Genomic DNA, 26,964 nt, shown 5'->3' with positions numbered 1-26,964 from the left:
CCATGACCCCTGCTCCTGTAGCCATGGCCCGTGCTCCTGTAGCCATGACCCCTGCTCCTGTAGCCATGACCAGGAATGACCTTCCCGACATCCTCAGCTCACATATTGACAAAAGTCAGTCCTACCCTGCAAAATCAGAGCCTCTACCTACCGAGCCTAACCATTACGGAGGAAAAAGCCAAAACATCAACCCTTCCACTGGGTTAAGTCACCCTTCAAACAGCTCAGCAAGGAGTTTCAAAGCTCCAGCTCCAGCCCCTGCTCCAAAACCTCATCGGCACACCATCCAAGGTGCTCACCAGAGAGCAGCACCTCAAGTCTTGTCCCCTGATCACAAGCAGAAACCCGCCTCCATGTTTCGCCCCGAGAGCATCACTGTGCAGTTTTCTGGGCGGGGGCCTATGACCGAATCACGCAAGGAGGCCTTGAGGAAACTGGGGCTGCTGAAAGAGTCTTGATAAACTCTGCAAATTTAGTCTGCAGTCTCCGTCTGTCGAGCCTCAATCCCTGATGTGTGGACCTGCTGGTGAAGGTGGTATTCTAGAGTTTTTCCATTTATGTCTGAGGTGTGGTTGGAGAGAGACCTACTTTTACAGAGGAATGGAGTCGGATCCTGTGACAGACCTGCACAGCAAGTTCTCACTTCCTGCCCATAAAAAAAAACTGACAAACAAGCATGACTGCAGGCCCATCTGACACAGTTTTGATGACAGAAGTCTTGATGGATAAACTGCTTTATCCTCTGATCTAGGACATGATACTGTATACTCTGGAATTAACTGATGCTATAAAGTGAAGCATCCTCTTCCTGGGGGAATCAAATAACATTTGCTCTCCAAACTCACCTTTGTTTGCCACAAATGAGGCTGACTGTAAATAGCCAGGCTTTTTAAAATAAGCCCCATTTCCTAAAAACATCAAATGTTAAAAGAAATCCGTGCATTTATTGGGGACTATTTTTTTCTGAAACTTTAGTTTTACTGGCAGCAGGATGGTGTGTGGGACTGATTCAAAATAAACTACAATGGGACAAAGATCTTTACCATAGGATGTTCTTTGGAAAGGTAGCTGAGATTAGAAGTTAAATTGATTTTATATTTTGTTTTTACATTAAAAGTAAGGTTGGATTAAGAGCACAACTGCCCCAATGCCCCAAACCTTCAAGGTCTCAAAAGCCACAGTTAATTTGTTGCACTTTTATTAAAAAGGGCATTTGTTTGGTTGTATGCTAAAGTACAACATAAATGAAACATACCTTATGTTTGTGTCTGACCTTTATCTAATTTTGAGGCCTTATCTGTTGATGAGGTCAAAATCTAGTTTTGATATATTACTTACATTAATATTTCAGTTTTTAAATAAACTTGTACTTAATAAAAGTGACATAAACTAACTGGCACGTTGCAAAGTCTGGGGCATGTTAGTAATCCAGAATAAGTTTCTGTGGCTCTGGGAACTGTATGGCAATACGTGCCTGGGGGTCAGTGGGGGCCCACAGCTCGGTTTTTTCCCCATGCCCCCCCAGCAGGTTAATCAGGCCCTGGTGAAATTGTACTTTGTCTTTAGCTGCAAACATATCCTTATACCTGCAATTTACAGTAAATTGTGTTTTTGTTACAGTATAAATATTGATCTGTCAAAAATTATGACAAAAGGCAAATGAGCAAGTAATTATGCAAATAAGTAATTTGACAATTAGAAAAACAATAAATGGTTAAATTTAAGTGTATTTTTAAAAGTTTGTAATTAAATCTTTAATAATTTAGAGCTAAAAACTGAAAACAACAAGCTCTCAGCACAAACTCAGAAAAATCTGGCCTTTGTTTCTCTAAGTTATTTGATTTATGGTGTCACTCTCCTCGTAGCAGGAGTGAAAATTGAAATTAATTAAAGTGAAATTAATATTCATACACAGGCTGTGAAGTCCTTATCACCTCTGCTACGTGGGGACTTTTTTTGGTTGGACCGGTTTGTTTGTTTACTATGGGCATTTTTTTTTTTAAACAGTGAGCTTGTCTGTGCGTTTTATTTCTAACAGCACTTTGGGGCAAGAACAATATTGAAAGCACTTTTCACTTGAGCAATTTTATTATGTTTGAAATGACCAAAGCTGTAAATGTTCATAAGAGGCTGCATGGGGACATATCGTAACTAAAGTGAAAAACACTCTGAAAAAACTTCTATTTCTTTTTAACTGCTCTCTAATTTTTCCATTCATTCCAATAACTCTGATGTCCTGGAATAGCTACAGTGCAGGAGTTATAGAGGAAAGGAGCTGGGATTCTTGGAAGATGGGACGCTCAGCTGAGCTGCAGGATATTTTTACTCCATGGACAAACCTCCCACACCAAACCACAAACTGTGGAATGGCTTTGTGGGCAGAACACGTACTTTTTTACTACACAGAGGGAATACTTTAAAACTGCTCTTTAGGGATGGGCGAGCACATGGGAATGTACATAATACAAGCACTAAAACCACAGAATCTAGAAAAACGTCCTGGGTTACTTATGTATTTGTACTGTTGGTAACTGTGCTGTTTTTGACAAGTGTGTTTTAACGGTTGTAATAGCATAAGCATGTATCTGTTTTTATGTAAGTGTAGTGTGTTTTATCCAGACTCCGGCCTCTGTAGTTCACCTACAGTAATGTTTGAAGTATATTTTGTTTCACACATATGTACCAAAGTACTACTCCTGTGTGAATGTGTTTGTGAATTTTGTTTACAGACTCCGGTTCTCTGTAGTTCAGCTACAGTCATGTTGAAGGATCCAATGGTGCCTACATGCAGTGTATAACTACATTCTGTATAACATACCCTACTTTGTGAGGAGATGTTTTTTGCAGCGTGTACAGATCTGCATAGAACAAGAATAAAAAGTGTATCCGTGCTTGGGAAATGGGACTTTGAGTGGCCATGTGAGAGCTGCTACTATGCTACAACAGCCTGCTACACCTTCTGACTTTTTATAATGTCCACTTTATATACTGTATATACTCTGCCGAATATATCTTAAGTTGAATTGTTGCCAATCATTAAACAGAATAAATAATTGAACTTCTTTCCATTTTTCTTGAATTCACTCTGGACTGTAACGTGTCATCAGGGATTGGCTACGTCTGTGGAATATTTCACCTGAGCGGAAGCTTTAAGGTGACGAGGGGGCGTGTCTCGCTAACTCACTTAAACAGAGCACTCTGCTGGTTGTGCACGTGATGATGTGTAAAATAGGGTGACTTAAAGTAAAGTGTTACCTTATTCTCAAAATACTTCGGATATTATTTAGATATTGTAGCAGAAATGTTAAGGGTGCTACAATAAGTAAGCATTTCTTTGCTCTCAAGAAAGTTTTGTTTTTCTGGCCTTACCTATATTTCATACAGTATGTGTGCGGAACAGCAGCAACACAGAAGCAAACTGTCTGGACAGCAGACTGTTACACAGGACTTCAACACTGAGGCTCTTTCTTGCAGACTGCTGCCGATTGAAGGCTACATTAGGACAGTGTGTGTTTTTCAGTGTATGAGCCGCCTGACGTTAAACAAACATGCTGGTCCAAAGAAGCAATGCCACATACACACATCATTCAATTCTAAATCCCTTTTTGTTAGGGAAGCCTTGCTAGCTGCTGCCCCTACAGTACACATAGTTTTTGGACACTTTACCATCCTGATTTACTTTCAAACTGATGAATTTCCCACTTTTACCCATCAATAACCCATAATCACAAAGTAAAACATGTTTGTAGAACTTTTTGCAAATCTATTAGACATCAAAAACTGAAACCTCCCATTTACAAAAGTATTCAATAGGCCTTAAGACAATATATCAAAATTCATATATCAAGATAGAAAAACGTTTTGTATCGTTTTGTCTAGCGGTCGATATATATCGTGTGGTTTCCATGCACCAGCGACATCATATTTTTTTTGTAAATAATGTAAAGGACCATAAGCCACTATATCTGGTTGCTCTTCATCAAACCAGTGCTACCTAGTCATACATCGTCATCACAGCATTTTTTTTATTGTAACGTGACCGAATCAAATCGTACACACCATATCGTGCACCGAATTGTATCGAGAAAAGGTCATTTCGTCCCATCACTAGTATTCTGATTTCAGAGCCTTTGCTGTGCTGCTCCTACCTCTGGTCATGTGCATCCTGTTTGATTTCATTACCTTTAAGATGAGTCTAGAACCTGACTGAAATCCAGCTGTGGCAAACTGATTAGAGCTTCAAAAGTCCTCTGTACAGACTGAAAATCTGCCAGAAGGACGACCATCTCAGCAGCTCTCCACCACGAAGCCCTTTATGGTAGAGTAAAAGCTGCTTGGAGTTTGTCAGACAGCATTTAAAGGAGCCTGAGAACAGGAGGACAAAGATCTCTGGTCTGATCAGACAAAAACTGAACTCTTTGGCAGAACTCCAAGCTCTGTGCCTGGAGGACACCATGAGCTGCTCATCACCTGCTCAACCCCATCCCTACAGTGAAGCATGACGGTGGCTGCATCACGCTGTGGAGAGGCCTCTTGGCAGCAAGGACAGGGAGACTGGTCAGAGTTGAGGGAAGGATGAATGCAGGCAAATACACAGAGATCCTTGAAGAACATCTGCTCCAGAGTGCAGTGACGGTTCACCTTTCAGCACGACAATGACCTGAAACATCCAGCCCAGACAACACTGGAGTAGCTTCAGGACCAGTCTCTGACTGTACTAAGTGGTCCAGCCAAAGACCAGAATGAAACCCAGCAGAGACCTGACCCTTTCCCATCCAATTTGACTGAGAGGATCTGCCAGGAAGAATGAGATAAACTGCCCAAAGCCAGGTGTGCAAAGCTTGTAGAGACTTACCTAACGAGACTGAAGCTGTAACTGCTGCCAAACAGGCTTCTACAAAGCGATGAATTAAGGGACCAAATACTTTTGCTCAAATTGTCAAAAAGAGAAACTAGCGAATATTCACCACTGAGAAGTGGCTAAAAGTGAATTTTCTGTATTTTTAGTAAAAAACGCAAATAACAAATGAGTTATCATGAACTTTCCATCAATCAAGACAGAAGATACTTGATAGATCAAGTATCATTGGGTGCTGGTTGGTTTCTGGGCATGTAAAGAAATAACAAGGGGTTAACAGAGCCCCTACAGCTAAAATGTTTTTGGCTGGGGGACCCCTAGGAGGCCAACATGTTACACATAAGCAGTGCTTAGAGGAGAGACCAGGCAGGAAATGAGGGAATACGTCTGTTTGCTGCCTTGTAATTAGACACCAACAACAAGCACACCCTCTCACACACACATGCTACAAAACACATTATGGACCGACACAAACAGCATTCACCTTCATATATTTATTGTGATCATGTTTGTTTATCATCAGCTGTGACACAAAGATGTATTTTTTTTGCTTGCAGGGAAAATACAATAGTCTTGTATCTAGGTGGAAACTAAATTAGAGCCACTGCTGGACGCTTTACTACAAAGTACAAAGAGCTGGTGCATGCAGCAGAATACACTGCAGGTCTATCTCTCTAAAGACTTCACAGATGAAACTCATCTACAATAATATAGTCAGTTACTGTCATCACTAAAGGAGACACTTCAAAAAAACAAACACAAATCCAAATCAAAGCAAGCTGAATATTGTCAAAAACTAACTCTTTTTTTTTCCCAGGTGTCCATCACAGAGCAGGTCACATGATGCTATCACAAAGCAGGTCACATGATGCTCTCTCAGGTCTTCGGATCTCCCAGATGTCTGAATGGCAAGGAGATCGAAAAGTATCTGAAGTGAAACTGACTCTTGTTCTAATTGTATATGTTGATTCTGAGCTGGTTTTTGGTGTGCAGCTTCCATTACTACTGATAAATGGTCTATCTAGGAAACTCCAGTGAATAGTGACATCATATTATGAGCTATCTTTCAATTACCTACTACATAACGTTCTTTTTTTTCCCTTAAAACCTCAAATGTAATGAGCAGGTATTTTGTAACTGTGCCAATTAAGGCTTTCCATTTCTCTAAGTACCAACTAAACGTTTCACTTTACATTGAAATGCCAAATATTTTTAGGAAATTATGATGAAGAGCTACAGGACAGTAGCTGGAAAATATTGGAATGTAAAGAGAGGGCATAAGGTAAAGTATTATTGATCACTTTTCTGCCAATCAATTAATCGGTTCAGCTCACCTAGTCAAATCATTGCCCCAGAACGTGTCATTTTTCTCTGTAATTAGTGTGAAATGTTACCGGTTATTTTTAGGAAAATTGTTAGAAAATTATTCACAAGTAAAATCAAGTGCTGTAAATTAAAATATGCCCTGTTTTGACAGGGGGGCATACTGTTTAGAAGTGCCATACTCCAGTAGAAAGGCAGTGACATGGCAAAACCTGCAGCTGCAACAAACATCTGACAGAAAATTCATCTGAGACTTTTTTTCATAAACTACTGCCATTTTCAAGCTAAAAATTATTTGAAGATTTGCTGCTTTTCTGTTATATATGACAGTAAAAACATTTTTTTTTTGATTTTGGACTCAGTTAAAACAAACAACCAATCTGAATCCATCTGGTTGACACTAAAGGGCTTTTTTCACCATTTTCTATGCAAAGTAATGAAGAAAATATTCTACAAATGAATCTATAATGGAAATAATCTTCAGCTGCAGCCTTAGTGACAAACCACTCTCAATCAAAAACAGCAGAACAAGAGTGATGTCCCATCAGCCACTTTTTGATCTTTCTGACCAGATAAATTCCTCTGTGTGTGCAAAACATCTTGTTGCCTGCATCACGGGATGAACAGTTTATGAACACACAACCAGTGTTTAAACCTCATCATGCTGCCCTTCATCTCCCTCTCACTGCTGCACTTTGCAATTTAGCAAGACGTTAGATGTGCTCCTAAGTCCAAAAAACAAAAAATATCCATATCATGTAAATGTTGTCCACTTGCAGGTTTTTAACTCCTAAATACGAGTCACTCTTCCCCCACCTGGTGTGACGGTGAGAGGCGATCCGTCGATCCTGCTCTCCAGTCCGTCTCGCCATCAGTCGGCCGGTCAGAAATTCAGTCATCTTTGTACTTGGTCCAGACAATTGTTTTTTTGTCACTTCATTCAACAGACAAAAAAGAAAAGACAGCTACCTCTCTGAACCCTGACCTCTGACCTCAAGCTCCCGCCTTTTGTTTCTCCTCCTTGTGCTCCATGCCCCTCAGCAGGGTAAGAGTGTGTGTTCAGGTCAGGGGTTTGGTCTGTCCTGCCATCACCAGTGGGCGTCTGGAGGACTTGTTCCGTTTTAGACCGGTTTCCCCTCCGATCTTCTCTTTCTCTCTCTCCTTCTTGCTCATTCATTCTCTCTCTTGTGCGCTCAGCCCGGGCCCAGACTCCGTTCAGCGTCTCCTGGAGGATATAACAGGACATTTACTGTAGAGCTGCTGAGCAACTTCTCAACCCTAAAGCCTGTGTCATGGATGAAGCTTAGGGTTGAAGTTAGGAATTTCACTAAACCAAACCCTGTTCTTGACACTGCTCGTACTCCAGTGTTACTATTTGTAATCTGGGCTGATATCAGCCTCACCGTTTACTCTCCTACAGCCATTTCAGAGCTAAATATAGCTGCTAACACTAATCCAACATTTTTTACTGCTGCTTCACATTAAAAGCATTCAACAGGTGAAAAAGTTTTATTGTGAAAGAGTTACAAGAAACAATATATTTGTTGCTTTTGACTACCACTGTTCACCAAAATCGTATCAACTAAACATTTGTTTTTGTCTGTAGATCAGTTTTAAATCTGTCAGAGAGGAATGAACCCGTCAGGAGCAGCCTCAGTGAACACAACACTGACATATCAACTTTTGTGTTGCTCTATAAATGCATCTGTACTGTCTAAAATGTTCATGTTGTATTATCACTTCACTTTAAAGCAGCATGAAAGAGACACTTGTGTTGCTAGGGCCGAAGTATAAACTTTTAGTTAATCTTTATTTCAAAAACAGCACCTGAAAATCCACATCAGTTAAAAGTGAAAATCTAAACAAACTTTTCAACAAAACTATTTCTCTGTTGTTTTGTTTTAAACAACTTGCTGAAGCATCATCTCTGCTGATATTTAACCCAAGTCCTCCATGGGGCTTGGATGCAGTTTGAGCTGTTCTAGCCTACTCTGCCACACTGTTCTGGTTTCTCTCCTGCTTGTCTGTCCTCTCTTGTCTGTCTCGCCTCTCAATGCTTGTTCTTTTCTCTCTGTTTAAAGAGATACCAATGAGGCAGGGTCAGTTCATTATAAAATAACAAGCCCTATCCAAGGGTAGAGTGTCAGCACAGTGGTGATGGGGCTCGGGTCTTACCTTCCTCCAGTTTTGAAGATGAGGTCGGCATTGGGAGCACCCTTCGGGTGCTGGTAGCGAGGCCGACGCTCTCGGTTGGTGTTGGCCGGAGCTGGACGCTGGGCGAGAGACTGCATCATCTCTGTGACACACAGCACAGAAACAAAGTGGCTCAATCACAGTGAAGAGTATGATGAGAAATATTCTTTGACCACTTTCTTCATGGCAAAAACAAGAGTACACAAACAAATTATTATTTAGATGCAAAGTGTTATTCAGCTCAGCTGTTTCCTAGTTTATGCTAAGCTAACTGATAACTCTGTCAGCAGCCAATCTCCTTATCGAACTCTGCAAGAAGACGTTTCCAAAACTACTGCTTTAAGAATGTTCACAATTTAATGTCATGTATAATATTGAAGGAAAAAACAAGTGGATCTAGTATCAACATTAATATATCGATTAGCTTCCTCTGCACCGGAGCTGCTCTCATCTGCCTATGTGACTGTTAATGCTTCACATTCTGATTGTTCCATTAAAGTGAACAAAAACAGAGACATGCTCAGCAAGTCATCGGACCGCACCCTGGTAGTCCTCCTGCTCCTGTCTCTCATTGATGTCCAGGGTGAGTTTCTTCATCCTCATGCGCTCCTCCTGTTCAGCCTGCTGCTGGTTGAAGTGGTTCGCCGCCAGGTGGGAAGACAGGGGCACGTTCAGGATCTTATACTGTTGCCCAGAGACACACACAATGACACATGACACACTAAGACTTAGGGCCAGAGCAAACAAGACAGCAACATTTTTTTTCTAGTTTTGTTTAACAAAAGTTTAGTTGTTTCCTCCTTCCTGTGTTTATGCTAAGCTAAGCTAACTGGCTATAGCTTCATACTTAACACACTGATGTGAGAGCGATCTCATCTAAACTTTAGAGAAAAGTGAATACAAACAGCAATCCAGATTCAAACTGTGTAGATAAGCAGTGTTGTGTTGCTTTTTCTGTATCTCAGCACTGCATGCTCCATAGGATCCAGATTTCTATTAAACACTCTGAACTGCCTTTGTGTGTGGAAATGTGCTATATAAATAAACTTGCCTTGCCTACAGTCAACTGGATATATTTGGTCAGACATAAGATGACATCTGATAACAGCACCTTGTGCTGTGGGCACGTTGTGATAGCCAGTTAGCAACAGGCCAAGCATGTCAGTGTTGGAGGTTCATACAGCAGGTCAGTGCTAGTCCTGTGCAACAGAGCAGCAGCTGTGTGTGTGGAGTGGTCGGTCATGCTACATGGTCAACACACACAGGATGTTTTCATTCACTGCAGCAGTAACCTGGGGAGGCAGGGTGTGTTTACAGAGGTATAAAACTTCATCTTCCATCCACACACCTCACCAACACAGCTACAAAGATACTCTGTGTTGTTGCCAACCTTCATATGAAGGGCGATGTTTTGTTTTTTTTTACCTGTGTGTATCTGGCAGCTCTCCTTTATACACAGAGCAGTTGTGTGGACTGAATGCTCTATTAAACGTCTGAGCCCCAGCAGAAAGCTGGACACACCCTACAGAACAAGAACTGCTCTCTGCCCTCAGACCACACATTCCACTTCTGCAGCTCGCTCTAACACACGCATGCTCACCTTTCTATATTTGTGAGGACCCTTGTGGACAATGCATTCCTTAGCCTCCAACCCAAACCTTAAGCTAAAACACAAATAAAAAGCTTAACCCCTGCTCTTACTCTAAACTTAGGCTTTCCTTAAATGTGATGTGACTAGTTAACATTTACATAAAAGTCACCCCACATCACGACTTCACCATCATGTTAGTAAAACATTATACACTTTTAACTGTAGGGGCGTGCATCTCTCTGCATCCAGATACTGTCTGATTAAGGATCATTTATAACTCCAATGTGATTTAAAGTTGATTTTAATTCATACTAGTTGTGGTTCAAGAGGATCTGATCATCTTTTTTTCCAAGAATAAAGGTGTATATATAGTTCTGACAGTAACACAAGATCATTATTAACACGTTTTCTTTCCAAGAAAAAAATTCTGGCTGCTGCCACAACAACATTTAACATGAGCCCAGATTCACAGGGTAAACTTTAAGCCAGTCCCAAAGTAGGATACACATAGGCCAACTATGTGTGTATCTTTATGCTGTGCCTGTTAATGTTTTGGTGCTACAGCTGCCACCCTCCATGCATTTACCTGCTGCTTGTTGCCCTTGCGTGTCAGCATGACAAACTGCATGGTGTCGGAGATGTCAGTGTCCCCCTCTCCCATGCACGGCTGTCCGGCGCCTCCCTTCTTCAGGTGACTCTTCAGCTGCAGGGGAATGGCTACATCCAGCTGGTGCACCTTCACCGCCTCGCCGCTACGCTGCTGCAGTGATAACACACAGGTCAGTCACACTCAGAGATAGGGATAACATTTATGAAGAATATGCCAGACTGAAAAATATCAGTGAAGGACAATAAAGGATCATGTGTAAAGAAAATAAATGTTTCATGTGCGTCTTGTTAACAACAGTCAGGTGTTCAGAGGAACACTAAAACAGTTTTTGTATTCTGCAATCATTCCTTCTGTTCATAATCAACAATAAAACAGCCCATTGTAACAAAGTGTTACAAAATTTACAGACCTTTTTCTGTGCAAAAACATATTGAAAAATGTGTATGCTAATATTCTAACAGCCGATATGAGGCTTCAGTAGTCTGATAGACATATCATCAGGTGGGTATCTTCCAGCGTTCTTAGTACAAAATGCCCTCTTTGAGTTACTGTCCTTCCACTGTAGCTCAGAGGAGAAACAAAAGGGGAATTTGGTATTAAAAACATGAGGACTTTGTCCCTGATCACTCACATTGAAACTTTATGGAGGAATCTTTTAATGGCCAGTATACACAGGAAGAAACAAGCAAAAGCTGTTTCGGTGTCAATGTGGGCACCTCACCGCTGTTGATATACACAGTGTACAAACTGTTCGGGTGTCATACCTGCAGGTTCTCCAGCACCATCTTATCCAGAGCCTGAATGAACTCCTCGTCCTCGGCGCAGGCTACATGCTTCAGACCACCGCCACGGATGGTTACCTCCTGCACAGGCAGAAAATGAACACAACCAAATGTACAAATCTTTAATTTAACACAACTCTCTGTCTCTCTCATGGACTCAGTGTTTTCTTAAAGCTAGATTTAAGAATACTCTCACTTGCTTCTACAACCAAGTTTAGGATGATAATGACAGTGTACTCAAAACACTGGTCCATGTCTCTAAATCCAAGTATCAACATTCACCATCACTTCTCCTGTAATTCTGATAGTGATTACAGTGCTCGCATCTTACATTGTTCTCCTCATCAGTCTCATTTTCTTTATTGGAGTCTGTCAGGTAGTCTGTGTTCTCCTCTTCCTCTTCCTCCCTCTCCTCCTCTTCATTCTCAGACCCTTCCTGCAGGGTTAAAAAAAAAAGAAGTCACTTTACAGTCAGTTTCTTTAAATTTGGACTTAATATAAGCAATCCCTTGGTCAGCTCCATCAGTATATGGTTTTATCAGCTGCTTTTGACATTTTCAGCAGTGGATTCCTGCCCTTTGTTACCTGTGAATCTCTATGTACAGCTTCAGAGGCTTCTCCACCCAAACAAGAACAATCATTTGTCAAGTCATTCTGAGTGTGGACTAATCATGTGACTTGACCAACTCAACAGTGACAATCAGGATGACATTTTGGAGAGTTAGATCATGATGAGCAGAGGACTCACATCCTCTTCCTGCTCGTTCATTTCGCTTTCATTGCCCGACTGCTCCTCAGTCTCAGCTCCTCCCTCTTCCTCATCATCGCCATCATCGTCTTCCTCATCGAGAACCTCCCCTTCACTCATGGCACTGGAGCGGCCGTCCTTCTCCGCGGCCAGTCCTTTATGAAAACACACAAGATGAAATAAAATACTCGGCAGAAAAAAATGATCAAGAGGATTTAGAATCAGTATCACACAGGTGGTTCCGACAGCAGCAAACAAAAGCTTCAGGTGTAAGACCAGCAAATACAGAAACTTAAGGTCTCATTGGCATCTCATTGGTGTGTTTTTCTGTGTAACTGCGCCACCTGGGCAGTATGTGGCACCAGTTACAGTGTCTAATTAGCACGTCATGTGACAGTAAGAATGAAGTCAGGCCGGGGCGGCTGAAGCTGAAGTTCAGGCCTTGTGTGACTCGGGGACTGAGGAATGTAAGAGCCAGGTTAAAGTATGAAAGGTAGAACAATGGCACCCCGTTTAGCTTCAGGGGCCTCCTTCTGTCACTCACTACTTTAGATTCACAAGCGCACATAGCCACGAGCATAACAGACACACAGTCAACGGAGGTGGAATGTAACTAAGAACATTTTGGCATGAAATGTACCTAAAAGACAGTTTTGAGGTCCTTTTACTTAAGTGTTTCCATTTTATGCTTCTTCACCACTACATTTATTTACCAGCCATATTTACTGATTACTTTAAGGATTTAACATAAAGACCTATGATCATCTTACAATATGTGTTGTTAAGATTAAATCAGAGGTTCTGAAAGTTTTTGTTTTTGATATTTGTCAAGCTGTGGCTTCTTGACACATTACAGATGAGTTGTGAACAGATCCACCAAGACACATTTCTCCTCTAAACCTCTCAGATTCTATTTAGATAACAGTTTTAGGCCCAAAGAGGTAAAACTCTGCAATATTTAGGAAAAAGTTTAGAGAATTGTCCGGAAAACGAACACAAATTTGTGTATAAAAATTTTTATTTGTTTTTTTTCTTCCCATGAATCATCTCACGACCCCTCAGTTTTATCTTGTGACCCTTTGGAGGGTCTCAGCCCCTTGGTTGCGAACCATTTTGTTTCAGGCAGTGATCTGAGCATTTCTTCCACAACTGACAAACAAACACTGCCACGGCCTGCGGTCACTACAGCAGTGTCATGCTCTCTGAGGGTGGAGCTGAGGTTTACATTTTTATGAACATTCCAAGTCTACACCTTGAAACTAAACACAGCCAGTGTTCCTGTTCTGCTGTCGGGTCAAGCTATGCAGGGTGCAGAGGGAGAGACACCTGCTACACAAACATTTCCTTCCTCCCCATCTTGCCCACACCTTGGTTCTTTTCTTATGAAAATTCAAATAACACTGTGCAGCAGAGCCCAGATCTTACTTACATTTAATCATGATGGACATCAGAGATGATGACACAAGTTACCATTATCATTTGCTGTATAAAATATGGTGAAACCATGGCATCTGCAAACTGCTTGTTTCTGTCTCACACCCAAAGATTTTCAGTTTACAAAGATATAAAACAAATAAAATCTGCAAATTTTCACATTTGAGAAGCTGGAACCAAAGAATGTTTGGCATTTTTGCATAAATAATTAATTACGTCATCCTAAAGTTTGAAAAGAAAAGAACAACACAAAAACATCAATCACATTTTGGGTGGTGCTAAATCTATTTGGGCGAGCCACCAAAATTTGACTCTACGCACAGGGAAACTCTGCAATGGACGTCATTCATTTCATTCATCGCTAAAACTGACTGGGCCCTCTGAGTGAGTGTATGTGTGTTTGGCTGGGCTAAACCTGTCTGACAGATAAAACAAAGTGACAACGAAAGCAGCCCTGTCGTTGACCTACACACCAGGGAATGCAGCTCAACTGGGATGACAGAGAGCAGCTCAACTGGAGAAACTGGCTACTACACAAGCATTTACATCGTTCGCATATTTTGTCATTACTCAGTACACACCGGATACAGAAAAGTGTTCATTCTAGGATCTACATACACTGAATCGCTCCTACCTAGTTTGACGAGCACTTCCCTCTCCAGGTCGGTGACCTGCTTGGTGGCCTCCTCCAGGGAGCAGCTGAGCCTCATCTTGGGTCTGAGCAGCTCCAGGGTGTCGCTGATCATGTAGTCAATGTCGATGGGGAAGGGGTGGTCCTTGGTCCAAACATCCACGCTCTTTTTCCACCAGATGTAACGCTGTAAAAAAACATATCATTTTATTTATTTAACCTTTAACTGACTAGAAAGTATTGAGAGCCATCACCTCTTTTGCTAGAGTGCCCTGGGCAAAATGGCAGCCCCTGGGGAGACTAACAGATGATCTAGCCCCCACGGAGCCCTGATCTCAACAGCATGGAGTCAGTCTGGGATTAGTTGAAGACGCAGAAGACTCTGAGACAGACTAAATCTACAGAAGAGCTGGCAGATTTTGGCAGATTCTCCAAAAGGTGACCAAACTGCCAAGTACCTTAAAGACAGAGTAACTCCTGCTACTGAGTTAACAAACATATGCAACAATCAGATACTGTCAAGTACTTCTCTTTTCTTTCATCCATTTTAAAGATTAAATAACTCATACAAAATAATATCGGTGCAACAGCGCCCCCTGCTGTCACACTTTACAAAAATCACAGGATGTACTATTAACACATGCACTCATAATACTATAGAGTTTCATTTTATAATGCCTTTACTCAACTGGAAGTGGGAAACAGTACCTCAAAACTGTATTTAACACCATGCTTGAATAAATGAACTCACTTTCCACCACTGAAAGAAATGAGTGAAATCAATGACAGATGGAGAATTCAAAACTAAAGACAGGGACTTGAGAGGAATTGCGAGCAGACATGCCTGGAAGTATATGAGGAAACAGTCCAGCTTCTTCTTGCTGGAGCCTCTGTCAAAGTACTGGCCACAGGTATCGAGCAAGGTGCAGACCAGGCGGATGCGGAACAGGTGCTCTGGAGGATCCAAGGGGCTGGGGCTGCCATCCTGGTTGACCCCAAAGGAGATGAAGGAGAAGAGGGTGCGGAAAATGACGGCTGACTCCACCATGCGGTAGTTGTAGAGCTCACCCAGGAACTTTGCGCTGCTGATCCGCCGCTGGTTAAACTTTGGCTGGTTGACCTGGAAATGATCATAGATATACACTGTAAAAATGCTCTGAGACCAGTTCAAGTCCTGCATTAAAAATACAAAAAAATTAATGTACTTGATTTATACAATTATATCATAAATTACTGAATTTTTATTATTAACATAAATTAGCAGAAATACTACGTGAGTAAATGTGCTTTAGTCACAGGCACAAAACTGAAAGATTATCAATGATAGTAAGGGACTGTAGGACTTTTTGGGAATCAATTCCTTTCTTGTGATATTTGATTTAACTGACTTCAAATGGAGTACACATCAGTCCAATTCAATCCTTTAATCCACGAATACTACCACAGAGGACCATTCGATAATTTCAGCTATGATATTTTCTCTCCTCTTACCTCCATGCCCAGCCGAATGTCCTCCAGCACTCCATCCACAACATGGATGCCCACGTCTTCCTGGTAGGCCACTAGGCCAGCCAGCAGGTTGGCCACACAGTGGATGCTGTTGTACTTGACGTTCCAGATGTTGACCATGCAGCAGATCAGATAGCTCTTGACCTCAGGGTCCTGCCAGGGCAGCTTGCGCATCTGCCTCAGAACCTTCTCTGTGGTGACCTTGGACAGGTCCTTGTAGAGCAGCTTGCGGATGTACTCCTGCAGCGGTGGCCTCCTCTTCTTCACCGTCTTCTCCATGGGTGGAGGGTTACAGTAGTAGTAGGCGTTTTCCACCATGGTCACATAGCGGGCATCCAGATGCTGTGCCTGCTTTTTACGCATCATTTGCTCCTGAAACACAGGAAAATCATTAAAAAAAACAATCATATCATATAATAAGCTTATATTACCAATAGTAAATGGTCACACTGAAAAGCAGGATGAAAAACCTGTCACCATACAGTCAGTGTGTTACATAGCCAGACATTAAATGTTAAGTTCTGTTAAGTTGCAGATAGACTCGCTGAAAACCTACAAAAACTGGCCAAACAAAACATGTTTCTACCAAACAGTTGTGGAAAACAGAAAAGGGCACAAATAACAACTGTGTGAAAAGAGAAACACCACACCTAGCCGGCTAGGATTTCAGTCATTAAAAACTTTTAGCCATAATAGTTTATTTAACACACAGGGTAGAAAAGGAAAAGACCCAAAGGATAAACACTAAATTTGGCCAGATGAGGGCCAGTGAACTGCAAAATCTAGAGAAAGAGCTGGAAGAGAAACAAACTTCATCAGAGTGAGATGCACTTGGATTAAAACCTGATCAAATGGATTGTAAAGTAACAGCTACTTTGTTGTCCAAATCATCCTCACAGTCAGCTCTGCAATCGTAATGTGTGTCCCCACTCTACTTCTCTAGCTCCACTACTCTTTTCTGTATTGTATTACTGTCTTCTGCTTTGACCCACATGACCCACTGCGGTAATGATGTGCACTAACCAGCAGGACGCTGGTACGAAGGTGAGAGTCAGGGGATCTGAAGAGGAAGCGGCCGCAGGTCTCTAGCAGTGTGCAGGCCATCTCAATGTGGTGATGGGTGAAATCAGACAGCAGCATCTGTTGAGTCAGTCAGATAAACACATTTATTATTTTAGTTTCAGGTGCATTTTCTTATTAAAACCTCCAAACACTGTCCCCATACTGTCCAGCCAGAGGTGAAAAGAGAGGAGCTAATGAATCAACAAATGAATCCACAGAACAATGTTGTAATAATAAACCACAAAACAAACAAAACCAAATCATTCACAGACTTCCAGTTAAACACATGTGCACTGATCAGCCCAGAGGAAACAAAGCCCCACATCTCAGGCAGCGACTTCTCACCCACCTTAAGACAATGAAGTGTGTCTGTTTTGGAGAACATCTTGAACTTGGCCAGTTCCCCAATAAATCTGACTGTTTTATTTTTTGTCTCAATGTTGATCTGGTCCTTCTTCCGAATCTAAAAGCACAAACATTAGCATAACGAAATTACTGAACAAATTCAAGTTTGTCATTCATATTATAGTCATAGAAAGAACAGAGTCCTGCTAGTTTGTTCCTGCAGACACCAATATCAACTTTCAAAGAATGAAAAGTCAAAAAAGGTGGGTCAAACAGTTTAAGTAAGAAAACAGAGACAGTAAATGACAAGAATAACCTCAGTCCTTCAAGCCACAACTTCCACCAAATTCATTTGATTTTTAGTGTCTGAGTTTAGGCTTGTTTAGTCAATTATTTCAAGTGCAAACTGGTGTTATTTAGTTACAATCAAAGTAAGTGAATTATTCAAGAGACACAGCAAACAGAGAACCTACATGGAACCTGAAGTCTCCCTTCAGCATGGAGCAGAGGTCCTCAGCCACATCTGACATGCAGGGATGCAGAGTTGCCACCAAGCGGGAGTAGAAGGGCAGAAGATCCAACCTGGAAGAGAAGACAGTGTCAATGTGTCACTGACCTTCAGTGCATCCACTATGATGATAGCAACCTCTCGTGGCATTTAAAGGTACCAGATAAGGCTGGCAATATTCTATATGCTTCTTAATGTCACGCCCCATGAAGAGACCAAACCCAGTCATTTATAATAATTGATCGTACTGCAAGTATTACTGTATCCAGTGCCTGATGTATTGTCTTCCTCTGAGCCACAGAGGAGAGACCACACTGCTGCACTGGGTAACATGTCCCTTCATCACCATGAACACACATTCCAGTAGATTTTGACTTTGTCCCACACACACTGTCCTGCTGCCAAACTCTCCATAAAGATCAAATGTGGATTCATCCGCTGCTGAAAATAGTCCCCCGCAAATGCACTATTTTTTTGTTTTGTTCTTTGTTGCCTAACATACGTATATCGTGTATAGTTAGGAAATTACTGAGGCTGATAATTCTCTGTGGCAACACCTTTTACATTACAATCACTTGATCCACTGTTATTACAAAAATATTGATAAGTGTAGCTTGAAGAATGAAGACCAAAGTTTACCTCTGCCTGGGGACGGTGAAGAGGGCTCGCACAAGCTTCCTCCTGTTAGATTTGGTGTTCATGTTCATACAGAAGTCCATGGCAGCCTGCATAGGACAACGCAGTGCTCATAAATTTAAAGATTCAAAATTCTGTACTTGTGAGTGTCCTGCCACTAGTCATGTGTAACACTGTATCATATGTAAGTTCAGAGGTCAGGTGGAAACATGGCCAACATACCTACACAGCATCACTTCTGTTTATGCCCCAAAGCAAGGGCACCGCCAGACATTAAGTAACATGTACACCACAATAAGCATTCTAGTTTGTTTGTCATCACCTTATCGATGAGTTCCCTGTTGACACAGTTGGGGAGCTGCTGGATGAAGGCATCCACAATTAGCTTCAAGTGGGACCCTGTGCTGGCCTCCTCATCCTCTTGTTCTACACATGTAAAAATGAAATGAAATGAAAATCCACTTAAAATAACGTTCACACTGCAAAAAAGTGACTACACAATAAAGAGTGAGGACAGAAAAGCTCACTTTATAAGAAATGTAATAAATGAACATTTTGTATTATTATTTTGGAAGCAATAGCATAAATAGTAGTAACATATCTAACATGCAAAGTACTTTCTAGTACCTGTATCACTATAGAATAATACTATATTACTGATATAAAGTTATTATCGGAAATTTATATTATGATGTTCTTTTCCATTTCTATCATGTCTGTTTCACTGTATTGTATTATTATCAGAAGGTATCTGATATTATGTACAGGGGCCACAACTGATGTATATATCTAATCTATTTCTGTGCTCACTGAAGCTTGTGCTGTTGTAGTTTTTACATGACAACATTTAATTTAGACTGAAGTGTTATCAAACTGTTACCTGGCCTGGTAATATCGTCTCTGTGACTTCAAAATTAAAGTTTGAGTATGGTATCATGTTTAAGTATGGAGGTGCTTTTCATGTTTACCTTGCTCATCCAGCAGTTTTTTGGCCAGTTCTTCGTTTTCTGCCTCGTCTGGTCCCTCCAGTTCAAGAGGTTCATCTGTGATGTCCAGAGCCTCCAGCTCCAGCTCCAGCTCCTCTGTGGTGCTGGCTGCATCCTTCCCCTCTCTGCCATCTGAACCAGCCAGAAACATCAGCACAGTCAGAATAAAGCTCTGTGTGAGCCTCTTTCTTCATCTGTCTGTGGATTTATTACATATACCTTTGGCATCATCCTTGTCTTTGCCCTGGCTACTCTTCTCGTTGTCCTTGAAGAGGATGGCGGGGACAAAGGCCTTCAGATCCACAAGGTTCTCATAGAAGTTACGAGCATCTTCATCTTCCCAGATCCCCCCCTCCAGGTCATACTCTCCAGGCTTACCGGGGGTGAAAATGTCAATGCCAGGGCCATGTTCTGAGAGAGCGGAGAAGAGACAATGTCATATACACAAAACACACTTGGAATCACTATCTGACTTCATTCATAATACAAACACGTATCTTATATCCTTAAGAGAGTATTTTCAATGTAACTTCTAATCAACAGACCCTCCTGCACAGTCTTGTCCTGAGGTAGCTCTGGCATGTTTTCATCAAGCAGATCAGCCAGGGACTGAGTGTTGGCCAGCAGCTTCTGGTAGGAAGTGGCAAACTCTTCATATTGCTTGTGCCTGTCCTCACTCAGCTCCCCTTTGGAATGTAGGATACGCCTGAAGAGGAGAAAATGTTAAGAGGTCTTCACATAGTGAACAACAACACTATCCCCTGTGGAGAAAAACGGTGAAAATATACCTACCTGTTCTGCCTCTCAATGTTCTGCAGCTCCCGGTGGTCCTTCTTCAGGTGTTTGGTGAGTGATGTGAAGTACTCTCGTAGAAGGTTCTGGAAGGGCTGCTGTTTCTCTGTGCTGATTATCTCGCTTGGAGGGAAGGCCAAACCAAATCTCTCAGCTGCCAGTTTCACCTTGCGGGGAACCAGACCAGCAATGTCGTCCCCACAGTGCTTACAGAAGCTGATTACCACCGACACATGAGTGTGTGTCTCCCGGTCGGTCCCAATAATGTTCTTCAGCTGCTCATAAATCAGCGAAAGACCCTCTTTATCTGTGAAGAGGCCAACGATGGTGAGCTCAGCAATAAAGCGCAGGTCTGTGCGCAGCTTGCTCACATTGGGCGCTTTGTCTTCCTTCCTTGCTTCAAAGTGTTTCTTCCATGTTTGTAACAGCAAAGGAGCGAACTCAGCATAGCGCTGGTGGAAGAGGGAGCAGAGATGGACAGCACAGCCTACGTCAGAGATCTTCAGTTTGGCCTCCACAACAGAGCTCACAGCCTCGCCAATGTACTTGCTGAGGTTCAATGAAGCAAAGTCATTAGAAAGCGAGTCTCGCTGCTGTTCAGTAAGTGTACGTAGCTTCTTGACAAAGGCAGTGTTCTTTTTAAGGCTGGAATCCAGTCGGCTGAAGAAGGCCTCTTCAGGCCGACCCTCTTGGGCATTCTGGTTCTTGCTGCGAAGTTCTTTCCTGCACTGATGGCGCTCCCAGGCCTCCTGGTGCAGCTGATGCGCCTCCTCCGTTTCTCTGCAGAAATTAGGTAAAATGGAGAAAGATAAATAATGAACGTAAGAGAGACTTGCTTGACTTTCTTGAGTGTCAAGTAATTAGTACACGGGCTGTCTGGATGCAGCTTTGACAAAGTCACTACTTGTCTTAACCAGACATGCCATATAGGATTATTTATCAGTGTTTCCCCCATGAAATTTTTCAGGTACAGTGACAAGAGGATGACAGAGGTTTTTGGTTATTTATTTCTCACCCAACTCAAGACTTCTGGTTGGTCATTTCCATGTAATGGTCACATAAGTCAAGGAGAGTATTAATATAACTTAATATAAGTTGGGCTCAGGAGGTAGAGCGGGTCGTTTCCTAACCAGAGGATTAGCGGTTCGATTCCCGGCTTGTCCAGTCAACATGTCGAGGTGTCCTTGAGCAAGACACTGAACCCCCAGTTGCTCCCGGTGATGTCACCGGTGTGTGAATGCGTGAATGCTTGCGAGTGCGAATGGGTGAATGGCCGAATAATGTGAAAGCGTTTTGAGTGTGCTGTAAAAGCATAGAAAGGCGCTATACAAGTATAAGACCATTTACCAAGTGGTATACTTATTAATATAATAAAATTACCGTTAAAGCTACCAGTTACTTCACAGTCTAAGAAGTCAGAACAAACATTCTTTAAGAAAAATAAGTGAATTAAAAAGACAAAATCTGCATAATGAAATATATCAAATCATAAAACCACAATAAACTCTCATGTTGGTGCAAAATGCAATTTGAAACAAACTGCTTGTTTTCTCATCATGAGCACAGTGTGCACTTAATTTTTCTTGGCATTGGAAAAATTTCACCATGGCATCAATGTATGAAAATTCTCCCCCAGCTCTGGGTCCCAACCAGATGGTCTGTTTGCTTCTATCATTCGACTTGTAGCCTGTATACCTGTGTCACCGATGCTTATGCTAACAGCGGAGCCCTCGCCGCCATCCTTCTGCCCCCCTCTACCTACTACTTCTCTACCTCTCCTCTCTTCCTCATCTTTATTTGCATCTGCATTTTTTGGAGAAAAACATTAATATTTCCGGTTGAGCATCCCTTGCTTTCCTCTGCTTAGGTGATGCCATGCTCATGTTAGCAATAATAGCTGATTTGTCCTGTGATGATTACTTAGTGATCAATTACGTTATGTTAAACTATTACAATGGCACTAATTACTGACACATCGTAATGTTGGTGCAGCATACTGAAAGTGCAGGCAAGAGACAAACACAGTGACAGTGCGGTTCCACAAGAAAATATCACAAACTTACAGTAACTTAGAGAAACCTGGGTGAGTCAGTGAAAGGAATGCCTCATTTCCATTAACCTCAGGGTACATATACAATCAATTAAAAGCGGTATTCTGAGGTCACACTTGTTGATGTTTTTCATGCATTCTGAGGTTTGTTCATTTTTCTTACCAGAGCTGTCAGCAGCAAATCAGATTGGAGCAGGAAAGAGACACGGTGAGCTTGAGGGTCCTGCGCAGTATCTTAGCTGAATGCTTTATATGTGTATGTATATGTATATGTGTATGTGTGTGTGTGTGTGTGTGTGTGTGTGTGTAAAAATCGGCCTGTTGTGTAAGCATGGTGGCCTGCCATGCCTGTACTATTAGAGAGGATATACTGATTTTATGTAAGGTTAATTTGCACCATAAAAAGTAATGCTGAATTACTTTTTAGTAGTTCTGAAAAAGCAACTGAAAAAGGCAATGATGACTGAATTTGATGCTCCATAAAAGTCCAAAATGTGATGATTAAATGGAGGGATACCACCAGTAAAAAGAGGATTTACAAAGATGTTACAACAGCAATGTTCACCATCACTTACTTCAGCAGAGCTGCTTCCTCCTCACGTTGTCTTTTGGCCTCCTCCTCTTGTAGCTTCCGCTCCTGCTCCTCCTGCTGTCTCTTCTCCTCCTCCTCTTTCTTCTTCTGCTCCTCCTCCGCTTTCTGTTTTTCCTCCTCTTTCTTCCTTCTGTCCTTTTCCTCTTTCTTTTTCTTTTCCTCCTCTAGGCGCTTTCTCTTCTCCTCCTTGACATTGTCTTTTTTACCACTCATTTTGGCTTCATCTTTAGCCTTGTCTCGAGCAGATACTGGTCTTCTCTCACTATCTCTATCCTTCTCTTTTTCCTTGTTATTGAAGGAACAAACGTCTTTCTCATCCATGTTTACTGAGCGCTTGCTTTCAGCAGGCATACTATGGAAAGACAACGTGATAAGGTGGTTAAAACCACTCACTGCTGTTGTGAAGGTATTTCCAAAATTAGTAAGAGTCAAAGGAAACATCTTTAAACTGTTTATATGAGAGAGACTGAAACATTATTTTTATGGATATTTTTTGCATTCAAATTACTTTAACAATTAATCACCTATCAAAATAGCTACCGGTTGTTTTTCTATCCATGGTGGAAGGATTGTTTTGTTAAGAGTTGATGTTTTATAATACCATGAGGGGTAGGCCAGAAAATGACACGACTCTTAAATAAAATCCAAGTCATTCACTATAATTCTTAAACTGTACTGTAATTTCCCAATTCCTAATGGAGCAGAAGGGGGAACATACAGCGAGAGACGCGTTCAAATTATTTCTATATTAACTTACTGCTGTCAACGTAGATCCATGTTTCAAACAACAGATGAGAGCAATGCTACATTTAATTACACAGCCATTTATTCTACCGTTAATATTTGTCTGACACACACCCGAGCTGCAGTTGTGTTGGAAACATATCTCGTTAGCCACTTAGCCGAACTGCCCTGTTTAGCATAGAGACGTTAGCTTTATTTTATGTAAATAATATAGCTGACGAGTTAGTTAAATATTTATCTTTAAGAAAGAGAGTCCATTCTGCCGTGTTGTGCAGACAGTGACGTGTTAGATGTAACGATTGCACACAAATGCACAACAAAACCAAGAGTTAGTATTAGCACAGCTAACGCGTTTAGCTAGGCCACTTGAATGGAGGAACAGAAACCAATGTAAACAAATGTTTTCACAGTGTTAAACTAACAGTTAGTGTGTATCAAATTGCGAGGGTGTAATTTTATACTAGCATACAGTACAAACGCCTGCGCGTGGTTATTCCCATTACTGTATATTGATATTAGAAGATGTTTACCTGCTAACAGTAGCAGAACTTACATCGGTCATTAGCGTTAGCTTCCGTGTGAACCACCGAAGGACCCTCTAATGTTGGTGCCATACGTTATGCCTTACTGAAAATGTCTGTATTAAGTTACACTTTTTTAAATGTAAATTGACTTTCTTTTATTGAGCAGTTTAATATTATTGCACTATTATTTAACCCATAAATAACTGTATATTTTAGTATATTAAAATTGTGTCACATCCACGGGCAACGCTTAAGGCTTCTCACGTACCAGTGCCAGAATGGTGATAGCTTGGCTAAAATATAACAACAACAACAATAATAGTAATAATTTTATATTTTTGTAATGCTTTTTATATTTTACATGTGCTTGGTGATTACATAGTGCAACAACCTCCAAACACAAAATCTTTATCCTGTAAACAATGTGGGTGCAATTCTTCACTGATAAATGCAAATGGTGCAGAGTACAGATGTCCTCAGAATCAAATTAATACAAATTCGTGATATGAATGAGTGATTTTTAAGAATACATTTTCTTCAATATTAGGTGGTAGATGAAAAGTACCCATGTAATTTGGCTGAAATTAAAACAGACCTTCAGTAGAAACAGAGCATCTTCTTGTGAGGTTGTTTTACAGCAGCTTTCACTTTTTCCTCCTCATGAGTCTTCAGGTATTTTTACATACCCTCTTTCCATTCATTCATTCATTTCCAGTACAGCCACTTTCTGTGTGAACCAGGTTTACTGTTTCCAGTGTAAATGATATATAATGGTAGTACTGAAAGCTCAGCTCAGAGCTATGGAGAAGCTGGACAGAAGAGCTGTTCATGGGAAAACTAGAGTTTAGGTGTAGTTTTATTAAATGAACATAGTTAACCTACAGAAGATTTACTGACTTGTTAGTGCTATATTTTAACTTAGGGCGTGTCTCTGAGTTTACAGCCTGTAGCTACATGACAGGTCCTAAACAAGGCACATCTGCAGTGGTGGAATATACACTTACACAAATACTGTGCTTACTATAAGTTCCATTTTGAGCTAATTGTACTTTACTTGAGTATTTCCATTCTGTTCCCCTTTATACTGCTACTTCGCTGAAATTCAGAGCAAAATGCAATTTTATTCATTTTTATATGACCCTTGTTACTGATTTACTCTAGATAAAACAAAAATGGTAATGCATTCTTTATGATTAAATCTGTGGTTATAATCCCTCACAAGAGGCAGTGTCTAGTTGGAGCCTTCATCATGTTTTCAGGTGTCTTTAAGAAACAATTCAAACAGTAGAAGTGTCACTAAATCTGCTTTTATTCAGCAAACTGAACACATTCAGCATAGAAGAGTGAATTTCTGTCATGGTACATTCCCACCATATGTGGTTCAAGCTGCAGTGCACCACAGATGCACGCATTATCTTGTCCATCCAAAGACACTTTGCTGGTTCCTGTAGTGAAACATCACTGTAGGACTGGAGTCTTATTTCAGCAGTAAAATGTCTGACTGTGGTTATCATGTTTAAAATATTACATACACAGCTGGGATCAATCATACTGTGGTTTCAAGTCACTGATTTGACCTTTGAAATGTACACTGCCTGCCCGTCACTTGTGATCTTCATGTGACCTGACTGAACGTCTTGGCACCATGACCAAGGCTTTGGCTCAGGCAACCTCTTGGAGGTATGTATCTGATGTCTCTCAAAAGGAAAACAAAAAAAGAAAAACACAGTAGAAATCAGTAAATGCATTAGGTGGATGGGAATAGATTCCTCACACACAGCAAGTCATCAAAATCTAAAAGGATCTTTCAAAAATGGTTACAAAATAAAGAAAAATCTAGCACTGAATAACACTAAGAAACTGAAATGTTGTGAACAAGAAAAACCTACTGAACAAAAAAGTCTGAGCCCACACTGCTGCTGTCTGATCGCTGTTCTGTTTAAAGGTTTCGTCACACTATCATCTGAAACAGCAAAACCAGTCTCCTCACAGGCGTGATGTAAATCCATGCAGCTTTTGCACTTAGTTCAACGACTGTGAAATTGTGCTGCTCACCAATAGCAAACTGTCTTTGTGAAAACCAGTTTATTAGCCGTGTTGCACTATTCCATTTCTTTCTGAGTGTAAACTGTTCCACAAAAGAGGACAAATAGTTCAGAGACAGGAGACAAAGTACAAATACAGCTTTGTGAACTTACATTATTGTCCTATTAGCAATGGTGCTAACAAGTCTGTTGGCTTATGGAGTTTTTTTTTCAGTAACTCACCAACTAATAAATGATGTAAAACTCTTTGAGAATGTCTTCAGGAAGTAAATGCAACAATAAAAAGGTTAGCTTGAGGTGCTCCCTTCTTGTGTTACCATCTTAATGCTGCTGCTTTACTCAGTCATTTCTAAATAGGCTCCAAATTGTGCATTAGACAACACTTATGGAAATTCTGGATGATTGGCTGCAGGATGGAAACAGCTTGACAAAAGGTTTGACTATCTTTCTAGAAACATCTGGCAGACAACTTGCTTAGACAAATCCATTAGACTTGAGAGATTCTCATCAGTTTCTTTTCAACACTAGCTGGTCTGAGCTTCAATAAGCAGAAAAACAGAGTAGATGGTGTGCTATGATGAAACATTTTGTTGGGGTTGTGTGGACTGAGCTGCCATTTTTCCTGTTGCTCACACAGAACCAGCAAAAAATTACAATGAGTATTTGACTATTATTACTATTGTTTTCATGGTAGTCTGTCTCCAGCAGCAGATGAAACTTTGGTGCCTTGCTGGAAGAGTCTTTGACAGAAAATGTCCTTTGGATCAATCCATCAACAGCAACAGTACCTTAACTCCTGCCTCCGTCTATGTGAAAGTCATTTGAAAAAAAGTTGTGAATGTTTTGCTTTATATGAAAACAAGATGGTACTGTCTGTTTTTTTTAGTTGCATCAAGTTAACACAGACTTTGGTTTTCATTTCAGCAGTTGAAAAAGTCCGGTGCCAATGTGATGAGCTTCGGTTTCTCTTCAAGCACAGACATTCATGTTGTTGAGCAAAG

The 26,964-nt window shown here is 41.1% G+C and overlaps 2 protein-coding genes across 5 annotated transcripts in view; one reads left to right on the top strand and one right to left on the bottom strand.

The window, feature by feature from the left end:
* proser2 (proline and serine rich 2) overlaps positions 1 to 3,036 on the top strand; it is a 9,133-nt gene extending 6,097 nt beyond the window's left edge. Inside the window, exon 5 of the mRNA XM_020613327.1 lies at positions 9 to 3,036. Within this exon, the coding sequence (XP_020468983.1) occupies positions 9 to 458 (450 nt within the window). The 3' untranslated portion in view covers positions 459 to 3,036. The remainder of the gene's footprint in view (positions 1 to 8) is intronic.
* Positions 3,037 to 5,676: 2,640 nt separating this feature from the next.
* upf2 (UPF2 regulator of nonsense mediated mRNA decay) lies at positions 5,677 to 24,040 on the bottom strand. 4 transcript variants are annotated; one of them, XM_020613316.1, is made up of 21 exons: positions 23,925 to 24,027; positions 22,634 to 23,002; positions 20,009 to 20,788; positions 19,762 to 19,922; positions 19,436 to 19,627; positions 19,199 to 19,348; positions 18,553 to 18,656; positions 18,234 to 18,319; positions 17,560 to 17,668; positions 17,091 to 17,204; positions 16,703 to 16,819; positions 15,662 to 16,051; positions 15,015 to 15,290; positions 14,174 to 14,357; positions 12,106 to 12,260; positions 11,689 to 11,793; positions 11,340 to 11,438; positions 10,552 to 10,725; positions 8,917 to 9,058; positions 8,357 to 8,477; positions 5,677 to 7,406 (listed from the first exon to the last, which is right to left on the bottom strand). In XM_020613316.1, exons 1-21 carry the CDS (start codon positions 23,954 to 23,956, stop codon positions 7,397 to 7,399), a joined length of 3,870 nt encoding a protein of 1,289 aa, XP_020468972.1. In that variant the 5' UTR covers positions 23,957 to 24,027; the 3' UTR covers positions 5,677 to 7,396. The 4 variants fall into 4 exon arrangements, with proteins under 4 accessions (XP_020468972.1, XP_020468970.1, XP_020468969.1 ...); XM_020613314.1 differs by lacking the exon at positions 5,677 to 7,406 and adding an exon at positions 7,971 to 8,252 and having other exon boundaries at positions 23,948 to 24,040; XM_020613313.1 differs by lacking the exon at positions 5,677 to 7,406 and adding an exon at positions 7,971 to 8,252.
* Positions 24,041 to 26,964: the final 2,924 nt, after the last annotated feature.

Source organism: Monopterus albus, unplaced genomic scaffold (genome assembly GCF_001952655.1).
Source record: "Monopterus albus unplaced genomic scaffold, M_albus_1.0 scaffold132.1, whole genome shotgun sequence".
Taxonomy (NCBI): Eukaryota; Metazoa; Chordata; class Actinopteri; order Synbranchiformes; family Synbranchidae; genus Monopterus; species Monopterus albus.
Note: the sequence above shows the minus strand (reverse complement) of the source record. Positions and strands in the feature narration are given on the sequence as shown.